The following is an 18,574-nucleotide window of genomic DNA, read 5'->3' on the forward strand; positions in this document are numbered from 1 at the left end:
ATAATCATGTTTATTACAATTGTAAACACATGAATGGTCTCTAACCCATGTAAAATATCAATAGGAATTGGATCCTCTAAGAGTTGTAAGTTGTCTATTCAGTATTTTCATTGAGGTATTTTCTTTTACGATTAGTCTGAATCTTTAGTCTGTGTCTGGTTTTTGAAGGTATAAATGACTACTAGTATGAACTCAAGTCTTGCACAAATCCAGAAACAGACGGCTTTCTTCTTTTCAGTAGAGCTGGTGATGGGTGCCTGTTGTGATCGTAGTTCTGTCAGTCAATCATTTTATAAAAGTTTTGATGTGATTATGATCTCTATTCATTTAGCATTAAACCCTGATAAATCGGCAGGTCTCGCTTAGGTGATGTTTGTCTTTGAAAGAAACAGATTGTCTAAAAATAAAAATTCTCCCATTGTTTACTCACCCTCGTATTGTTCCAACCCATTTGACTTTCTATCTTTTGTGGAGCACAAACTGTGGAGTGTTATCCAGGTTAGTTTTATCTATCGGTGCCAGCTGCTTTTTACCTACAATAAAAGGGAAAAAGGACTGTTGCCATCATACTCTAAAATGAGAAGAAAAATATACAAATGGATCATATAACTTTTGCAGTATATTCAAAGCCTCAAGGTATGTAATAGCAGGCTGAAATAAAAAAGCTATACACAAAATGTCTACACTCTGATTTATAGTGATACACCAGCGAATATTGAATAAGTGAAAATTACCCTATGACTTACTCACCCTCCAGCCATCCTCGATGTACATGATTATCTTTTTCAGACAAAGCTATTTAAAAGACAAAGTCCTTGCTCTTTCAAGCTTTATAATGGAAGTAAACAGGGATCAGGAAACAACTTCTGATTTTGAAGCCCAAAAAAGTGTACTGTATTCTACGCTACTCTCTTGTGAATGCATATTGGATGTCGCTGGATGCTAGTTAATATAAAGTTTTAAATATACATATTTTTCTTACAAAATTGCATTGATTACTCTCAGACGGCCTTTATTAACTCCCTGGATTACGTCTTTGAAGGATGGATGCACTTTTTTTGGGCTTCAAAGTTAGAAGTTGTTCCCTGGTCCCTGTTTACTACCGTTATAAAGCTTGGAGGCTCAAGGATATTTTTTTTAAATAACTTTGAATGTGTTTTTTTGAAAAAAGGTAATCATGTACATCGAGGATAGCTTGAAGGTAAGCAAATTTAATTAAATTAATAAGTAATTTGTATTATTTGCTGGAGTATCCCTTTAAATCATATCTTTCCAATGAATTGATTCAATTGATTCATTTCACAAATCTAAATCATCAAGTTACTTATTAAAGTGATAGTTCGGCCAAAAATGATATTAAACCCATGATTTACCCCCCCCCCCCAAGCTGTCTGAGATGCATATGTCCATCATTTTTCAGACAAACACATTTTCAGTTATTTTAGAAAATGTCTTTGATCTTTCAGTTAATCAAATGTAAAGTTACGGGGTCCACTCCTTCAAGTCCAAAAAATGTGCATCCATCCTTCACAAAATAAATCCAAACGGCTCCACGATGATAAACAAAGGTCTTCTGAGGGTAATGTAGTGTTGTAGAAATAACCATATTTAAAACTTTGTAAACGAAAATAACTAGCCTCCGCAAACTGCGTACAATCTCAACTTGAATGCGGACGCGACTAAGATGGCGGCGTTACCGGAAGCTAGCTATTTTCGTTTATAAAGTTTGAAATATGGATATTTCTATAACAATACCGTGTGGATTACCCTCAGAAGGCCTTTGTTATTTGATTAACTGAAAGATCTAAGACATTTTCTAAAATGTGTTTGTCTGAAAAATGATGGACATATGCATCTCAGGCAGCTTGGGGGTGAGTAACTTGTGGGTTTAATATCATTTCTGGCTGAACTATCCCTTTAATATGGTCACAGCACACTGGAGAGGAATATTGTAGTAAGTCTCTCCCTCACACAGTCACCATTGTATGACTTTGCATAAACCTCATATAAGTCATATAGACCATTTTAATGACACTTTTACCATTCTAATTGTAATTTTATTTCTGTCTTAATCCACTTTTTTATACAGATGAGTGACTGGAATATTCTTTAAATGTATTCTAGGGAATAAAGAAAGTCATATGGTTTGGAATGAAATGAGGATGAATAAACAATGACAAGAATTTTTCTTTTCAAAAGAACTGTGGCTATAAACTTGGGAGAGAAAGTGAGTGAGTGAGTGGGTGAGTGAGTGAGAGTGAAAGAATTGTAAGGGAGAGGGACTTTGTCTCAGCAGGTCTAAAGGGTTAAACTCTTTCTTAACCTTTTCCGCAGAACTATAATATATGCCACTTCTTGTGAAATAAAAAAAAGAGTAAAATAAATCTTTGTGTGTTATTTTCACATTCATCTGTGACTCATAGACATGAAGTTGCACTATGGTGATTTGACCGACAGCACATGCTTGGTGAAGATTATAAATGAAGTCAAACCCACTGAAATATATAACCTGGGAGCCCAGAGTCATGTTAAGGTAAAACATCTTTTTTCTTTCTGTATCTCTGTCGTTCTTCTTTTTCAGACATTCAGATTCAGTTTGTCCTTTGACTCCTACTGGACAGAAAACTTTCACACTGACTGTAAATGTTTTCACAATACATTTCACTATATTTTTGAGGACATTTGGCCCTCCACATTATAACCAGGGGTTAAATTGCGTTTTTTTATGTGGGTGGGGGGCTTTCAAGGGCAACTGGAAAAAAAAACATATAGGCCCTTTTACAGCCCATGTGATCAAATAGTTGCACGCGCATTTTGGCAACGAAAGCAGTGTTTTTCCCCCAGTTGTTCTAATGTGTTAGCAACGCAGAAAGTTTATCAGAACAGTTTCCCTGCATCAAAATGTCCGGTTCTTGCGTTTATAGTTGCACTAATATTTGTATATTTTAATACCCTATATTTTATATTTATATTATATATTTGGCCATCTCCTAACGTCTTTTACCCACTCCTTTATAGTAAATCTGATCTAATAGCCGAGATACCATTTGATAAAGTCAATTTTTTAAAATAAGTTTCTCTGTTTGTTCTTCTTAATCTGCTCGCATAGCTTGACACGCTGCTGATTCTCGCCATACTTCCATTAACAAAATGCGCACGCAAACATTGCTACGTCATCATTGTTTTTCAAAGAGTAAGGGGCCTTGCAGTGCACACCAAAGCTTTTACGCCGGCGACGCATGTTTTCAATTGTTTCCAATGGACGCTCTGTGGTTTTCAAGTCAGCCAGCAGGTAGCGTTTTTTTCCGCACTAAAAGCTGGCGCTCGGCGGTTTTTCGACACTAAGCTCTGAACACCAAGAGTAGAAGGAGATTTAAGGGGTTGTGCACACCAAAACTTTTAAACATGGCTGAAAACGCCTGGAGGACACCGATTGCCAGCTGTTTTTTCAGCTGAGCGCCAGTTTCTTCAGCCGAGCGCTTTGGTAGCTGTGATATTTCATCTGTGAGCTGGTTGGTTGCTGTGGTAATGCCCTGCCCTTCCTTCACTGTGATTGGACAGCCGTGTGAGAAGTGACATTTTGTTGGCGGACCTTTTCACCCAATTTTGAATATTTTTCAACTCTCGGCACTCAGCGTTGAGCGCGGAAAACCGCCGTGCCTTCAGCGCGGAAGAAAACTGCTAGCTGCTGGCTAATTTGAAAAACGCTGAGCTTTCATTGGAAACAATTGAAAACATGCGCCGGCAGCGAGCGTAAAAGCTTGGGTTTGCACGCCCCCTAACTTTGGGTAAAAACCTATGCTCGTCAATGTCAGTTCTCACACGCCCGTCCAATCACAGTGGAGTAGGGGCGGGACAAGTATCACAACAACCAACCCGCTCACAGCTCAAGTATCACAGCTACCAAAGCGCTCGGCTGAAGAAAGCTGGCGTTCAGCTGAAAAACACCTGGCATTCGGCGTCCTCCAGGCGTTTTCAGCCTTTAAAAAAGCTTTGGTGTGTCCTGCCCCTAAAAGGGTCTATTAAGCGTTGCATTGTCTCCTATAGGAATGCTCAATCTTGTTATATTCAATATCTTTGCTTATAAATAAACCTATTTGCTGGGTTTTTGTTTCCAAAAAACACAGCATAGGTTTATTTATATCCCAACATGTGTTCTGGCAACCTTTCGATGAAGCCAATACGCAAGTGACTTAAACTTCAATTCATCGACGGGTCGCTAGAGGCTGGTTTTAAAAGGGAGTCAGTTCCCATAGACCCCCATGTTAAAATGCCTAACTTTACAGTAGAAAATAATGATTACAGTCTTGTAGAAAAAGTGATTTTGGTCTATATAGCTAATTTTTCCCTTCATGACAACTGTGAGGGGGGTGAATTATTTTGTAACTCATCCGTTTAAATGATATTTAGCCTTAAAGTTCTGCAGAATTAAGGGCGTGGCCACTTGAGTGATGGGTGAACTGCCACTGCTGTCACTAAGGTCAACCACTCACCACTTTGCACCTCTCTACCCATTTTTGGTTATCCGCAAGTGATGCGTGGCCAAGATGGCGGCTGCAAGCTGGCATATTGGCTTCAAAAAAGTTACGGACACTACGTCCATATTTTTTTACATGCTTTTGTCCAATATTTACCCATCTATGGGTTAAAATCAAAATCAAGTGTTTTTATACCCTTCTCCTAAACTTTGCTTTCAGAGAAACGAGCACACATTATTAGATTTAAAGTAGAACATGATTTATTCGATTAGTCAGAACCAGTTTTGCTATATTTGCGAGGACATTTTTAAATATTTGGCCCTCGCAAGTGTAGCAAGATTCGTGTATATACACACACAGTTTATTTCACAGTGTCTGTGAGGTGAGCAAATGACCCCATCCAGTAATAGTTCGGAAAGGAAAAAACTCTTAACCAAACACAGAAGACTGTTGAGTCCTTTCACTCTCTGTTCCTTACACACACCCTTAATGTCTAGTCATCTGGGATGAGGTCAGGGGGATGTTAGTCAGAGTTGGCCATCAGACGCTCTGTGTGAACTTCTGTGTGGGTGCTCCACAGGGTAATTTATGGGAAAGGCCAGTTAAAGTGAGAGAGGGAGGAAGATGATGGAATAAGAAGATCAAAAACAGAACGGGACAGTGATACTTCAGGGGGGTGCAAATTAGGCTTTAATATTAACCCCCGTTTGATTCAGTTACTCGTCACGCTGTTATACCCGGTCACAGGAAACCTTTGGGATTTGCCAATGAAATGCGGTTGACTGTTTATTAAAGATAAACAACAGTGTGATCATTTTGCTGTGGTAATACTTGTGTAACCACATAAAAACAGTTGTTGCAATAGTAAAACTTCAGTTTTTTTAGAATGATCATACTGACCAGCAGCTGAGGGCAACATAGGGATTCGTTTCCAGTGTATAAATCTTGGGTAATGTGAGACATTAAACTTGGTGAATAATTCACACATATATATTTGTTGGTTCTATTTTGTGTTATTGATTGTACATTTAAATGATACATGTGTCTTAGCGATCGGGTCAGTGTAATATTAAAGAGATGCCACAGCACCTGCAAGCCTGCTGACCAGTAGGCTTCCAATGGTGGAAAAAATAAATAAAATTATTAGGGTGGAAATTTATTTTGATAAAAGAGAGGAATGTTTTAAGTGTCAATGAGTTTAATCAGGAAGCCTGTATGAGGAAGATTAATTTTTTGCTATGACAAGAATCCTTTTAAATAGGTGACCAATCAGGAAGCTTAATTTTACGATGACGGATAACAGAAAAGTTCCCTTTGCTTTGGCTGCTTGGCTCTACAAACCCCCAAAACACTGTATTTAAAAATTGCTGTCATACTGAAACAACCGCAATCAGGATCACTATGTGGGAAAATAAACAAGCTTTAATTACACCATAAATTCAGTTTAGGCATAACTTTAATAACTTTTTAACCTGTGTGTGTGTGCACACTACAGTGGAGTTCATTAAGAATAGGCATTTCAATCAGTAATCAGTAGTGAACTGATAGTTTACATTTTTTACTCACCACACTTAGATATGTAGGAATGGGTGGCAGAGAAAACACACACATACACACACACACACACATGCTGTTCCCAGTTACTACACACAGGGGTCAGCAGAGTGCTGCTTTTTCATTTACGCTGTACAATGTGGCTGGTTTTGGGGATAGTTTGTTTTTGTTTACAGGAGTTTCACTAAGACAATGATTAGCTTTTTTATTTCTGTCCACATTTATAGCTTTATTCTTTATATTATTTATTAACTTTTTCACATTTATGGCTTTAAGCGGTTATAATTAGATTTATACAAATAATTTGAAATATGACAAATACTGTAAAAGAAAGGCAAGTGTAAAGTTTGCAATAAACTGTTGTTAAACTAACATAAAATCATGAAGGGTTAATTTTGCACAGTAATGCAGAAATAATTGTGACATTGTTTATGTAGTACAGTATAGTACGACAATTTTTTTTTTATTATAATTGTTAGTATTTTTAAGCTTTATATTGCTTTTATAATATTAATGTTATGTTTGGGCTGGACATGATCGTACTTAATCTCATTGGAGAAATTAATTTGTTACAACATAGACCCAAATTACTAAATAATAAACAATAAATACAGTTTTGTCATAATTGTAAAAGAAAATACTCTACAATATTCTAATATTGTATAAAAATGTCACTTTAAAAAAATAAAATAATAAGCAAATAAATAGACAAGTACATACATTTTCACAATTTAATAGTATAAATATAAAGTTTTGAATTTAGTATTTATTTTTTTTCCTTAAAAATAGTTCAAATTGGATATTGGACAAAATATGTTCAAATTATTAAAAAGTAAATGAAATTAAGTTAAAGTATTAATTATATATATCTGCTATCAGTATTTCATTCAAAGGTGTGCCATTCTATGCAAGTTATTCGTGTAAAAACTATTGTTTACTGTTAGAATAATATATTTGTCTAATTATTTATTTAACACATCTTTGATATTTAAATGGAAAACTTACAAGTCAACACCTGCTAATCATACATAAATGAAATATAAAAATGTATAGCAAGAAAACACTAAATTATTCAAGTGGGATATACCATCGTCAGTTAGTCTGTGTGCAGACACACAATAAAGAAAAGGCATCCATTAACATGTGAACGTAAGTTAATTTGGGTGTCTTGTCAGGACTTTGTCTTCAGGGTGTTGGTTGGTGATGACAGGAACTGCTCGAGAAGCTTGAACGCTATAATGTTGGTTCGGCGTCAGCGCGCCGCCATGGCTTTAGAACTAAAAAGAACAGAGTGCTTTACATGCTGATATTTGTGCAAAGTTTAAACCTTGCGGTTAATATCATATTACAACAAACAGAGCTGCGTTTTGGTATAGCTTCACCACAATTAGTCATGTTAGACATAAAACCTAGGTCATATGTTAAATGGGATAAAGGACAGTCATATTAAGGCTAAGATTGAGAGCACACAGATGGTGTATTTTTAAGAAAAACTATTACAGTGTAATAACGGTCTTGTCATTAGAAGATCATGATTTGTAACCCTGGACCACAAAACCAGTAAGGGTCCATTTTTTGAAATTGAGATCATCTAAAAGCTGAATAAAAAGCTTTCCATTGATGTATGGTTTGCTAGAATAGTACAATATTTGGCCGAAATACAACTATTTAAAAATCTGAGGGTGCCAAAAATCACAATATTTAGGAAAATCCCTTTAAAGTGTCCTAATGAAGTCATAGCAACTGCATCCACTCAAAAAACAAAACAAAAAGGTTTTGATATATTTATGGTAACAAATTTACAAAATATCTTCATTGTACATGATCTTTACATAATATACTAATATTTTTTGGCATAAAAAAAATTCATAATTGTGTAATACAAATGTACCCATGCTACTTACTGTATGACTGGTTTTGTGGTCCATGGTCACATTTTATTTAAAAATTGCTTCAGTGTGTAATTTTCTTATGTTAAAGGGTCGTTAATAGGGCTGGGTATCGATTCAGATGTTCCAGATTGATTCGATTTCGATTCACAAGCTATCAAATCGATTCTCCTTTTGATTCCGATTCTCGGATCGATTTTTATGCTCGATTCTCGATTTGACTCAATGAATATAGATTTAATACAAATACTATATTTATAAAAAAGAACAGTGAACATAAGTTTACAAGTGGGTAATTAATAAAAAGAAATTTAGAGCCACAAACCTGTATATTAAACTCTTTTATTTTAGGTACATTAAAACAGAACTCATCTCTAATTTTCAAATGCATACAATTATGTTAAATACAATACAATTTTGATGCAAGATGAAAAATGTATGCTGAAAAATTTCAGAACAGTCGCATTCCTTGATCAAACAGGATCAAGTTATTTCATAAAAACATTTTTTGTGGCTTTTGAGAATCGATTTTGAATCGACCACGTAAAAAAATGATTAATCGAAAAATCTATTTTTTTTGCCCAGCCCTAGTCATTAAACCATAAAACGATCTCAAAATCTACTTCTTCAAAGTTTGATTTCAGTCATTGATTTTGCTTTTATTTCAAACTTTGATATAACCTTACTTGGTTGATATTAAAGATATCAAGGATATTTGTCAAAGAATTATGTAGGAAAACATTAAGGGCCCTATCTTGCACCCAGCGCAATTGACTTTGTCAGTGACGCATGTATCATTCGTATTTTGCGCCGGCGCACAGCGGGGTTTTTCCCTCCACAGATGCACGTCAGCAAACTAGGGAATGAACTTGCGCTCCCTGGGCGGTTCGGCGCAAAAAGGAGGCGTGTTGCGGCGCAAACCATCTCTTATGCTATTTTGCAGTTTCAAAAAACAATTGCGCTACTAACCAAAAAAAACTAGTCTAAAGTCAGTGGCGCGTTGCGCGTGGTTCATTATGCTATTTTAAGGGCGCATGCTTGACCATAATGTATAGCGTGCACAACGCGCATACACTTTGCTTATCTAATCTACACAGATGCAACAGTTATTTTTGCAAATCATAAATTGTTACACTTAAAAATATTAATACACGAGATAAGGGGAATCATAGTGGTGAGCATTGTGGTGATAGTTTTTATTTATTCTCATGCAAATAACGATTAAAATATTTTCATAACTTTGTTGTGTGGCTGTATTACGTTTATTTTATGTAAATAATAGTTAAAATGTTTTCATAAGAAACCTTAATGTATATGAACTTGATTTGTAAGAGTACTTTGGGGTTGGACCTTGCTTGCGTTTCTTGGGTCCGATTTCAAAGCCCCCAAACCCTTTCAGCGGTGAGGGTGGACGCAGCGATGTCCTCTGCTGGCGTCAAGTCCTGAGGCAGATCCACCTCCCGTTACACGGCGTGCCCGATTTATGCTGGCAAGCGTGGGATTCCCCCGTACAAGGACGTCGGTCTCCTCGGCTGTGAACCGCTCCTGGCGTGCGCCTGGTAAATCCGTCATAATAATAGCAACCCGCCATGGAACTTGCGCCCTTGCGTTTAAAGGGAATGTTGGATAGCGTTCTAATTGGTTTATTTGACGTTACGCCCAAACCACACCTATGAATAATGAACCTACTTCAGACCAACCCCTTATTGATTTGCGCCCGGCGCAAGAGTTATTTCTCCCGCCGGGAAAATAGCAACAGCGCCCAAGATCCGCCCACAAACTCACTTGCGTGTTGCGCTTCGCACTTGCGTTTCAGATCGTTAAAATAGAGCCCCAAATCACAAAAATAAATTGAGATGGGTTTTCACACTCAGGGTTACATATGTTAACACGCATGTTTACAGGATGAACATTATTAAAAAATGATTGCAAAATATGTTTATTAATAAGAGAGAAGTTCATTTTATCTATTTATTTTTGAAAAACAAAGATATAAGCATCTATGTAGTCCTCTATTCATGAATATTCAGAGACGACTCTAAGCAAGCAGTTTATTGGTTAAAACTGACTTGTTGCTCGGTTTGAGCATCTTGACACAACAACATTCGCTCAAGCAATCTCAGTGGCTTGCTGTTTGAGCAACCATTCCAAGCACTTTCTTGTGCAGTTATGTTTTGTGACTCTAATCTTCAGCTTAAAGGTTTTTAAATTTCATTATTATACTCGGCACAAAATGATGTCAGTAGTGTAGTTTTTCTTTCTGTTGATCAGTGAGAAATTAATCTGTTTGAGTCAATCTCAAAAGTGTGTTTGTGACTGTTCTGTGCGTTTGTCCAGATACAGTATTAGTGCAGGAAAAAGTTTATTTACTCAGCTCAGATGTGCTGTTTGCTCAGAGTGTTTGATTGGCGTAAGCTTATTGTGTTTGTGTTTGGATTAGCACATAGCTAGATAATATGAAGGTATTGGACTAGAGAGTGTGTAATTATGTTTTGTGTTCACTCCTCTGCGTGTTTGTAGAGTATGTGTATGCATGTAAGTACAACATTTGTAGATGCTTTGTCTATGTAAGTATTTAACAAAGTACACAAAACCCGGCAAGCATTGTATAGAATGCAGAAGTCACCGACTTGGTAGTTTGTCGAAATGTACCTAAAGTATCTTTTCCCCAAATGACGAATGAAGTATCATTTAATAAGGCAGTGGTTGGACTGTAGGAGACTGTGTAAAATTGAGCTGAAGTTTCCTTGTTTCCTAATTGGCCGTCTAGAGAACTGAACTGCTCTCACTTTACACAGACACACAGTTAATTGCTTGTATAAATCATTCCAGCCCTGTCACCTGCAATGGCTGGTGTCAACACCAACAAATGGGTCTTTATTCAAACCACATTACATCACATCAAAAACATGGCTTGATTGATCTGAATGACAGCACCTGGAGACTAGTGTGCTGTTTTAATTTTGAGAGATTAATATGTTTGATACTGTGATACAGATGTGTTTTAAACAACTCTAAACATGACTCCCTTTCACACATACAGTCTTTACTGGTTAATTGCAGTTAACAGATCATGTGTGAACAGAACCTTTCTGGTAAATCAGTGCTGCCAATTTACCAGTAAGAGATTTACCAGTAATTATGTGTGGATGGAGAATAAGGATTACAAGCATTTAGAACGGATGACTTCAGAATGTGACAGCTTCGGGCCAATCAAAACGTTTTGATACAGATGACGCACTATTTACAGACGTTTCCACGTGCATGCTGCTTAAAGTTGAGCACACCTGAAGTTTACATCCACATCTCCTCACCAAAGTTGTTTGAAACAGCTTAAAGCTTACCATCTATTTGTTGAATTGCCCACGTCCTTAACAAACCCTCTGCGAAGCCTAATGTGTAAACCGTATTGCTGTTCAAGACACAAGTTGCGACTCTTCCACAGTTCTGTTTGAAGTCACCTAATGCAGGGATTCTCAACCTTTTGCAATTTACGGCCCACCAATGACTGTTCAAAATATTCAGAGGACAGCCTTTCTAAACATGATAAGATCAACGGAGAATAACATAAAAACAATGCATTGTGACATGCCTTTTGCATCACTAAAGTCGCTAAAGGTACACCTGTTGGTACCCCTCTAGATGAACAAGGAGTGTCATTGTTTCCTATGGAAAAACCAAACCACATAGGTGTCATTTTGAGCAGAAAAAAAACATTTAAAGTGGAATATGTAAAGGTGGACTTTTAGTCTTGGACTTTAGACTATCTTTATTAGGCTATTAAAGGGTATTGAGATTGAGAAGTTAAATCTTTAAAAGTAAAATACTAAAATCTAATTATCTAAATGTACTATTTATAGGTATATGTTTAAGTTAAATTTTTTTATTTATTTTATAAACTATCAAAAAAAAAAAAACATTTCTCCCATAATGTTTTTATTTGCATTTATTTACTGAAAATGGAAATAGAAAAGAAATGGTCAAAATACTTAAAAAGATTCAGATTTTGAATAGGCTTGCAAAAAAAAAACATTCGTTCAAATTCATTTTAACAACAGAATCATAGTTCAAAGGGAATATTTGATGGAATAACCCTGATTTTGATCACATGTTTGTGACCCCCCCCCCCCCCTTCACATAGTATTACTGCATCTGAATGAACACACGTCATCTGTCGTGACGTGATTGCTGTTGCGATATTCGAACATAAATGGGCTTTTAGATCATGCATCTTAAATGAGCGTTTTTAATTCATGTTAATTAATAAAAAAATCTGATGCAAATATATGATTTATAAAAATCAGTAGGCTGCAAACGCGGTCCACCAAATGGCATTCTGGGGACCACTGGTGGGCCGCGGCCCACAGGTGGAAAATCACTGACCTAACGCAATTTTGTTTGGATAATAAGCAACTGCACGAATGTCAGTGTTTGCCACAGAAGTAAAAACAACAAAATAAAAGCATAACCCACCATTGTTTTATAAATACACCATTGATCTAGCCACCCGGCAGTAAATTAATTCTAGTTAATTCATGGTAATTTACCGAAATTACTGCTTGAAAGAGGCTTTGTTTATCCTACATAGACTTGGCTCCAGTAGACATAAATTCATGCAACCTTTTTTTTTTTTTATGTCACGTCAAGAATATACACAAAAAAAAAATGCTGGTTTACTTTTGACCTAGCGTTGGGTCAAAAAGAGACAGCCACAACCAGTTGGGTTTTTCAACTAAAAATTCTGGGTTGAATTAACTCATTGTTGGGTCGAATATAAACATTTTCTGTGTTAATTTAACTTAATTTAATTTAATTTACCAAACGTCTGGGTTTGTCCTTTTTTACCTGGACCCTGGGTTGAAAAGAACTATGTATGGTTTTACTTTACTTAAAAAAAATACTGTGATGTTGGCTAGTTTTAGCATGCAACAGACTACCGTAGTATGACACTTCTCATGCATTTTCAATGACAAAAATGTGCTATAGCTGTTATTTAGTTGAGAAAATACTCAACAAATGTATCATCCCTGGCAAATGGCCATTTAAGGTGCATTAAGCAATTGCAGCATTGAACCATGTAGCTTGTCAGGGAACAAAAGTAGCTGCTACTTCGATATCCTCACGCAAGCCATTAGTGTTTCATGTAGGGTAAGGCAACAAGTGCAAGAATAAAACAATAAGTGGGTGAAAAAACAACAGTTTAATAAAGGAAAGCTAGTTAAGGTGTCATTCGACCTGTCAGGTTTGTTTAAAAATAGAGCAGGAATTTGATTAATACATCACAGAGTGAATAAAAAATATGTCAGTGGTAAAGTCACTTATGCAAGCACGCATTCTTGATTGAATGCTGTAAAATAGCCGTTTACAGAATATAAGCATGTGTTGCTCTGAACAATTCTTCCCTTTGTACAGGAATAAACTGACACATTCCTGTCTCATGCCCTGCCCTACGGGAGTTATCTTTTGTTAAGAGAATTAATTTGCATATATCCTTGCGTGAACTTTTATTATTGTCATTATTATGGCAATTAAATCAGATAATGACATTTGCAAAGATTAAACCGAAATTAAGGTGAAGAGAGTAGAATGCAGGATGGTATTTTGTATCATAGCATTAACAGAGATGTTGGCTGAAATGACTGAAAGACCCAGGATCAGGAAAGATTCAGCTAAGATTTCATTAGCATTGTGGCGTACGATTCCAAAGTAAACTCTAAAAAATGATTAATGACCTTTGAATGCGAAGCGCTTAAATTAAAAAAACATAAGTCACCAGCTATTACATTAAACAGAGAGATGGTATTCAGATTCAGTATTTTTATTTCCAACCTATGGTTACATATCGATTCGTGGAAAAATCTCAATTGTTCTCATCTGTCGCCGAAGCTTCAGCTGAATTAGCTGTAAAAATCATTACGCTGTCAAGTAGTCAATGTTGGTGGCGTTTGTCTGCGTGAGTTCTACCCTGTCAGAAAAAAGTACAAAAGTTGTCACTGGGACCCAGTCAGGATGATTTTCTGCACAAAAATACCTCAAACAATTCAATTAAACAATTAATAATGCTGTCACTACTGCCATTTTTGTATATTTGACAAAACCTCACACATATAGCTAGGTGACCTGTTTAATTCAGCAGATTTTGCAAATGCAATAAGATAAAACACAAAACCAAACGTTCTTATTTATTGCTCCGCACTATAGAGCAGTTCCTAAAGCTGAACGTCCCGGGTCATCGGAGCATCCTTAAACATTGAGCGCTGTGTAACAGCATTATCTTGATGTAGGTGTTAAAGGAATAGTTCACTTTAAAATGCAAAATTCTGTCATCATTTACTCATCCTCATGTTTTGTTTCTTTTTTCTGATGAACAGAAAAGAAGATATTTTGAGAAATGATGGTAAACACACAGCAGTAAGTGACCATTGACTTCCATAGTAGGAAAAAAATATTTTGGAAGTTTTGTGATAAATGACTAAGAAAATATTTTGATAAATGATGGTAAGCACACAGTTGACGGTAACCATTAAATTTTTTCATATTTTTTTATTCCTACTATGGAAGTCTATGGTTACTATCTGCTGTGTGTTTACCATCATTTCTCAAAATATCTTCTTTTGTGTTCATCAGAAAAAAGAAATTCATACAGGTTTACAACAACTTGAGGATGAGTAAATGATGACAGAATTTTCATTTTAAAGTGAACTATCCCTTTAAGACTGATGAGCTGGGTTGTTTGCGTATAATGCCAAAGTATATAAATGCATCCGTTTATAGCATTTACATCATCATGTACTCTCAAAATTATCAGGCATACTTCACAACGTGGTGGGTTTTCTCTTGTATTCTAAGCATGTAGTGATATGCACTTTAATAAGTCGGTGAGGTAGATGCTCAGCCACGTAAATCTTGGCACGTCAGTTTATGTGTTGTCAGTGTTTCGACACAATTTAGTATGTGTGTAGGCTTCTTGACGCAAAGACAAGTGCACACAATACCTCAGCTCATTCTTTCAAGCTCTTAAATGACAGCACCTGTCAACTGAGAAGACACGCATACGGTGTGCATGTGTCGAGGGGGGGGGGGTGCAGTCAAAGATCACTCGCATGTGGTAGTCGTTGGTGGCTGTCAACACAATGTTTAACCTCCAGGAACCGAATAGAACCTGAGTGTGCCCGTCTCTAGTGAAATAAATTGCATGATTTAAGTAAAATGCGTGGCTCGACCATAAAACTGTACTTGGTACTTTTGACCTCACTATATAGTTCACCCAAAAAATTCTACTTGATCATTTTGAGTTGGTTTTATTTAAATTATATTAAATTATGCTGACGTCCAGTCAACAGATTTAAGGTGCCTGTAAGTGTTTACCGTGTGTAGGGATGCAGCGATTATAGATTTTGATGGTACGGTTATAGTCTGATAAATAATCACGGTTGTACGGTTATTACGGTTATTAAGGATTCATTTATTTTACAACATTAATGTATAAAATCACATGAATAAATTTTTGAACAATTGCTAAATTTTTCTGTATTTTCAGTTTGTGTATTTTCTCTACAATTCTTGGACAAATGATAATAATAATAACTTGGCTGGCTTTGACTTAAACCGTATAGGTGCCTTTGAAACCTGTAGGCTATTCATTTTAATGATCTTTTGAATAAATGTAACTTTACATTTGGACTGAATAAAGTTATATTATTTTGGTTTGTTTGAAGTATTGAAGTAAAATATATGAAGTAAAAATGATAAGAGCCTCTCAAAATGAATAATTACACAGGGTCATCCTGAACCAGGTACTGCAAGTCATTTTGACAGGTGAAGCTTAATATTACACAAAAGTCAAATATAAATATTAGGGGTGGCAAGATTAACGTGTTAACTAATGCTATTCATTAATTAATCATTAACGCGTTAAAATAATTCAACGTAATGAAATGCAGTCAGACCACCGGGAGCCCCGCCCGGGTTTGATCCGCGAGCAGGAGGTTTTTAATGCTGTACAGAGTAGATCGATTGGAGTGTGGCTCTTTCATGTACAGATGCAGGTGCGCGCGCACACATCCACGCACACGCACACACAAACCAGATGCACGAACAACCAAGAGACGCATCACGCGCACATATTCTTTTGAACGCGGAGCTTTGTCATACAATGCACAATCCAGATGCACGAACAACCAAGAGACGCGTCACGCGCACATATTCTTTTGAACGCGGAGCTTTGTCATACAATGCATCATGACGCATGCGCCTCTTGGTGGTTCGTGGATCTGGTTTGTGCGTGCGTGAAACAAAAACACGCGGTGTAGCGAAGGCTTTACGGTTACTTAACCGTGACATTTTAAAGCGCGGTTAATAGTGAAACCGGTTAATCGCTGCATCCCTAACCGTGTGTATGTGTGAGCTGCAGTGAAATGCTAGCTAAATACTGACAGTGATATCTACAGATCTGTTTCTATTTGATTGCATGTTTCTATTTGTGGTGAATGTACAGCTTTGTTTTTCACAAGAACGGAGACAGTTTAAGCACATCTGTAACAGGCTAAACGATTCCCTCATTACGCACGAAGTCACGGATTCTTGATCTCGCCCCTCCCTATGCGTTCTGCGATTGCCACAGACAACTTGCGCCTGGGGCAACCCCAACCGCAGCCCATAATGATCCAGCCTGTTGCCATGTTTACATGTGTGTTTATGTTTGAGGGAAGGAGTGAACGATGAGGTGAGCGTGTCTGGTGGGGAAGAGCGAGCGAAGTTGGTGTCAATTTAAGCGTAGATTTAATTAGCTGAAGAATTCAGGCGTGCCGAAGCCAAGAAGAGCGGAGGAGTAGTATCGACAAAGGGGGGAGGTGGTCGGCGTGCAGGGGTCTCTGTTAAGAGAGAAAGCAAGGTAGAGCAGAAAGAGAAATGATGCTTGTGCACGAGTCGCCCTGGGGCCTGGGGACTTTCCCCATGTCAAACATAAATCCTGGCCCTTGACGGTTCCAAGTTGCTGTAAAAAAGTGCTTTCGCAACATACGTTCGTTCGAGTCAGCCACAGACTTCGGATAACGCGCGCAAAATGCGGCCGCGCTTACATAAACAACGAAATCTCTTTAATTTCTGTGTCTTTTCTTAGCCTACAAATGCAACAGGGGCGATTCGGAGTTCACGGCGTGTGAGTCTCACGCTCTCCTGCATCAACGCGGGCCTACCGCTACTAGAAACAGCTGGAACAACCAAATTACGGTATCTGTGTTGCTCTAATAGCTCTATTTTGGCATATTTACCCCATCAATCAATCAGACGTATTAAATCTGTGTCCTGGCTCTTTCAGTTCGGAGAAAACAATGCCCCCCCGCAAAAAAGAAAGAAAATTGCTTGCGGCGTGGCTAGATGCCGTGAAACCTCCCCACACAATCCAAAGACATAAATCTACTGGAACTTGACAGAAACATGTCTCTCTTGGTTCTAACCGGTATGATTGAATGTTTTGGCTCGGCGTTAAGAGCGTGTTTGCACAGTCCAAAAAACTTCAAGCTAATTATCCCAGCAACGGTAATGATAGCTGTTGGGAAAGCGCCAAGGAATACAACTCAAGTCAATCCATGAAGCATTATAAGGATTATTTGAAAATTATATGATTTTGTGCTGTGAACGCGTTTATATATAGTTTTTGTCTCACGATAATCAGCTGTCAGTATCTTTTTTGTTTGCCCGGTGAGGTGTGGTTTAAGATGCACACTTGGGTATTTCGGGACTAATTCAGATCATGCCTGTTGTTGAAGGCTTGTCTCGATGGAAAAAAGGTGTAGGTGTAATTCTGAGAAGTGTGTGTCAAATCTGAGGAACAGGTTCGATGAGTCGACTCTTTATCCAGCTCATCTCTCTCGCTCCCTCTCTTGCTTTTCTCCCTATCTTTTACATCTCGGTTTCTGTCAGGGAATCCCCAGATTTCTGGCGATTGGGGGCGATTGTGTCTGAACTCGTTACATTTAAGGTAGAGACCTTTCTCTCTCAAGCACACGCGTTGCACTGTACAACAATTTTCAGTCGCAATCTAAACTCATTGCAATGGATTTGCACTTATACTTAAATCAAAATAACTAAGCTATGTAATAGCTTAAAATAGCAAATGTAATTTGCACTAATTTTTGGACAAAATTGCATGTTTAATTGTGCTTATAAATGCATTCAGTTAATTTGCTTGTATGCTATTTATAATCACATGCCATTTGTTTATAGAAACAATGTAGGAAATATTTACTTTTATGTATTGTCAGATAATAGATCTGAAGCTGGTATTTAGATGATATAGTTTAGCAGTCTAATGTACCACATCTCTTCACCACTGTGATCCACTTGGTGTATTAGTGTACACGAAGCATCTGCGTATTTGCCTTGTAAATAACAATCTGAAATCATCACTGCAAAATTATTTGTTTGCTTTTAATTGCTTGGATTTAAATTGTGGCAGACAAATAGCTTTGAGGTTTCGAAACAATTAAAAAACTTTAGTAAGCCTAATGGAGGTTAATAATAGGTGTGCTGAAATTAATTGTAGTGCTTTAATTTCTATTCAAATGGCACAGTGATCAGCACAGATAACGGCTGGTTAAGCTAGATTATCAGTGAATAAGATGCAGGTGTTTGTACAGAATAGCAGCACAT

General features: G+C 37.1%; 1 protein-coding gene across 2 annotated transcripts in view; it reads left to right on the forward strand.

Moving 5' to 3' along the window:
* The window catches only part of gmds (GDP-mannose 4,6-dehydratase), a 74,260-nt gene that overhangs the window by 7,577 nt on the left and 48,109 nt on the right, over nucleotides 1-18,574 (forward strand). Inside the window, exons 4-5 of one of the 2 annotated variants that reach the window (XM_065256987.2) lie at nucleotides 65-85; nucleotides 2,424-2,533. In XM_065256987.2, the coding sequence (XP_065113059.1) occupies nucleotides 65-85; nucleotides 2,424-2,533 (131 nt within the window). The remainder of the gene's footprint in view (nucleotides 1-64; nucleotides 86-2,423; nucleotides 2,534-18,574) is intronic. The other variant, XM_065256988.2, reaches the window with a different exon arrangement.

Source organism: Paramisgurnus dabryanus, chromosome 12, assembly GCF_030506205.2.
Source record: "Paramisgurnus dabryanus chromosome 12, PD_genome_1.1, whole genome shotgun sequence".
Lineage (NCBI taxonomy): Eukaryota > Metazoa > Chordata > Actinopteri > Cypriniformes > Cobitidae > Paramisgurnus > Paramisgurnus dabryanus.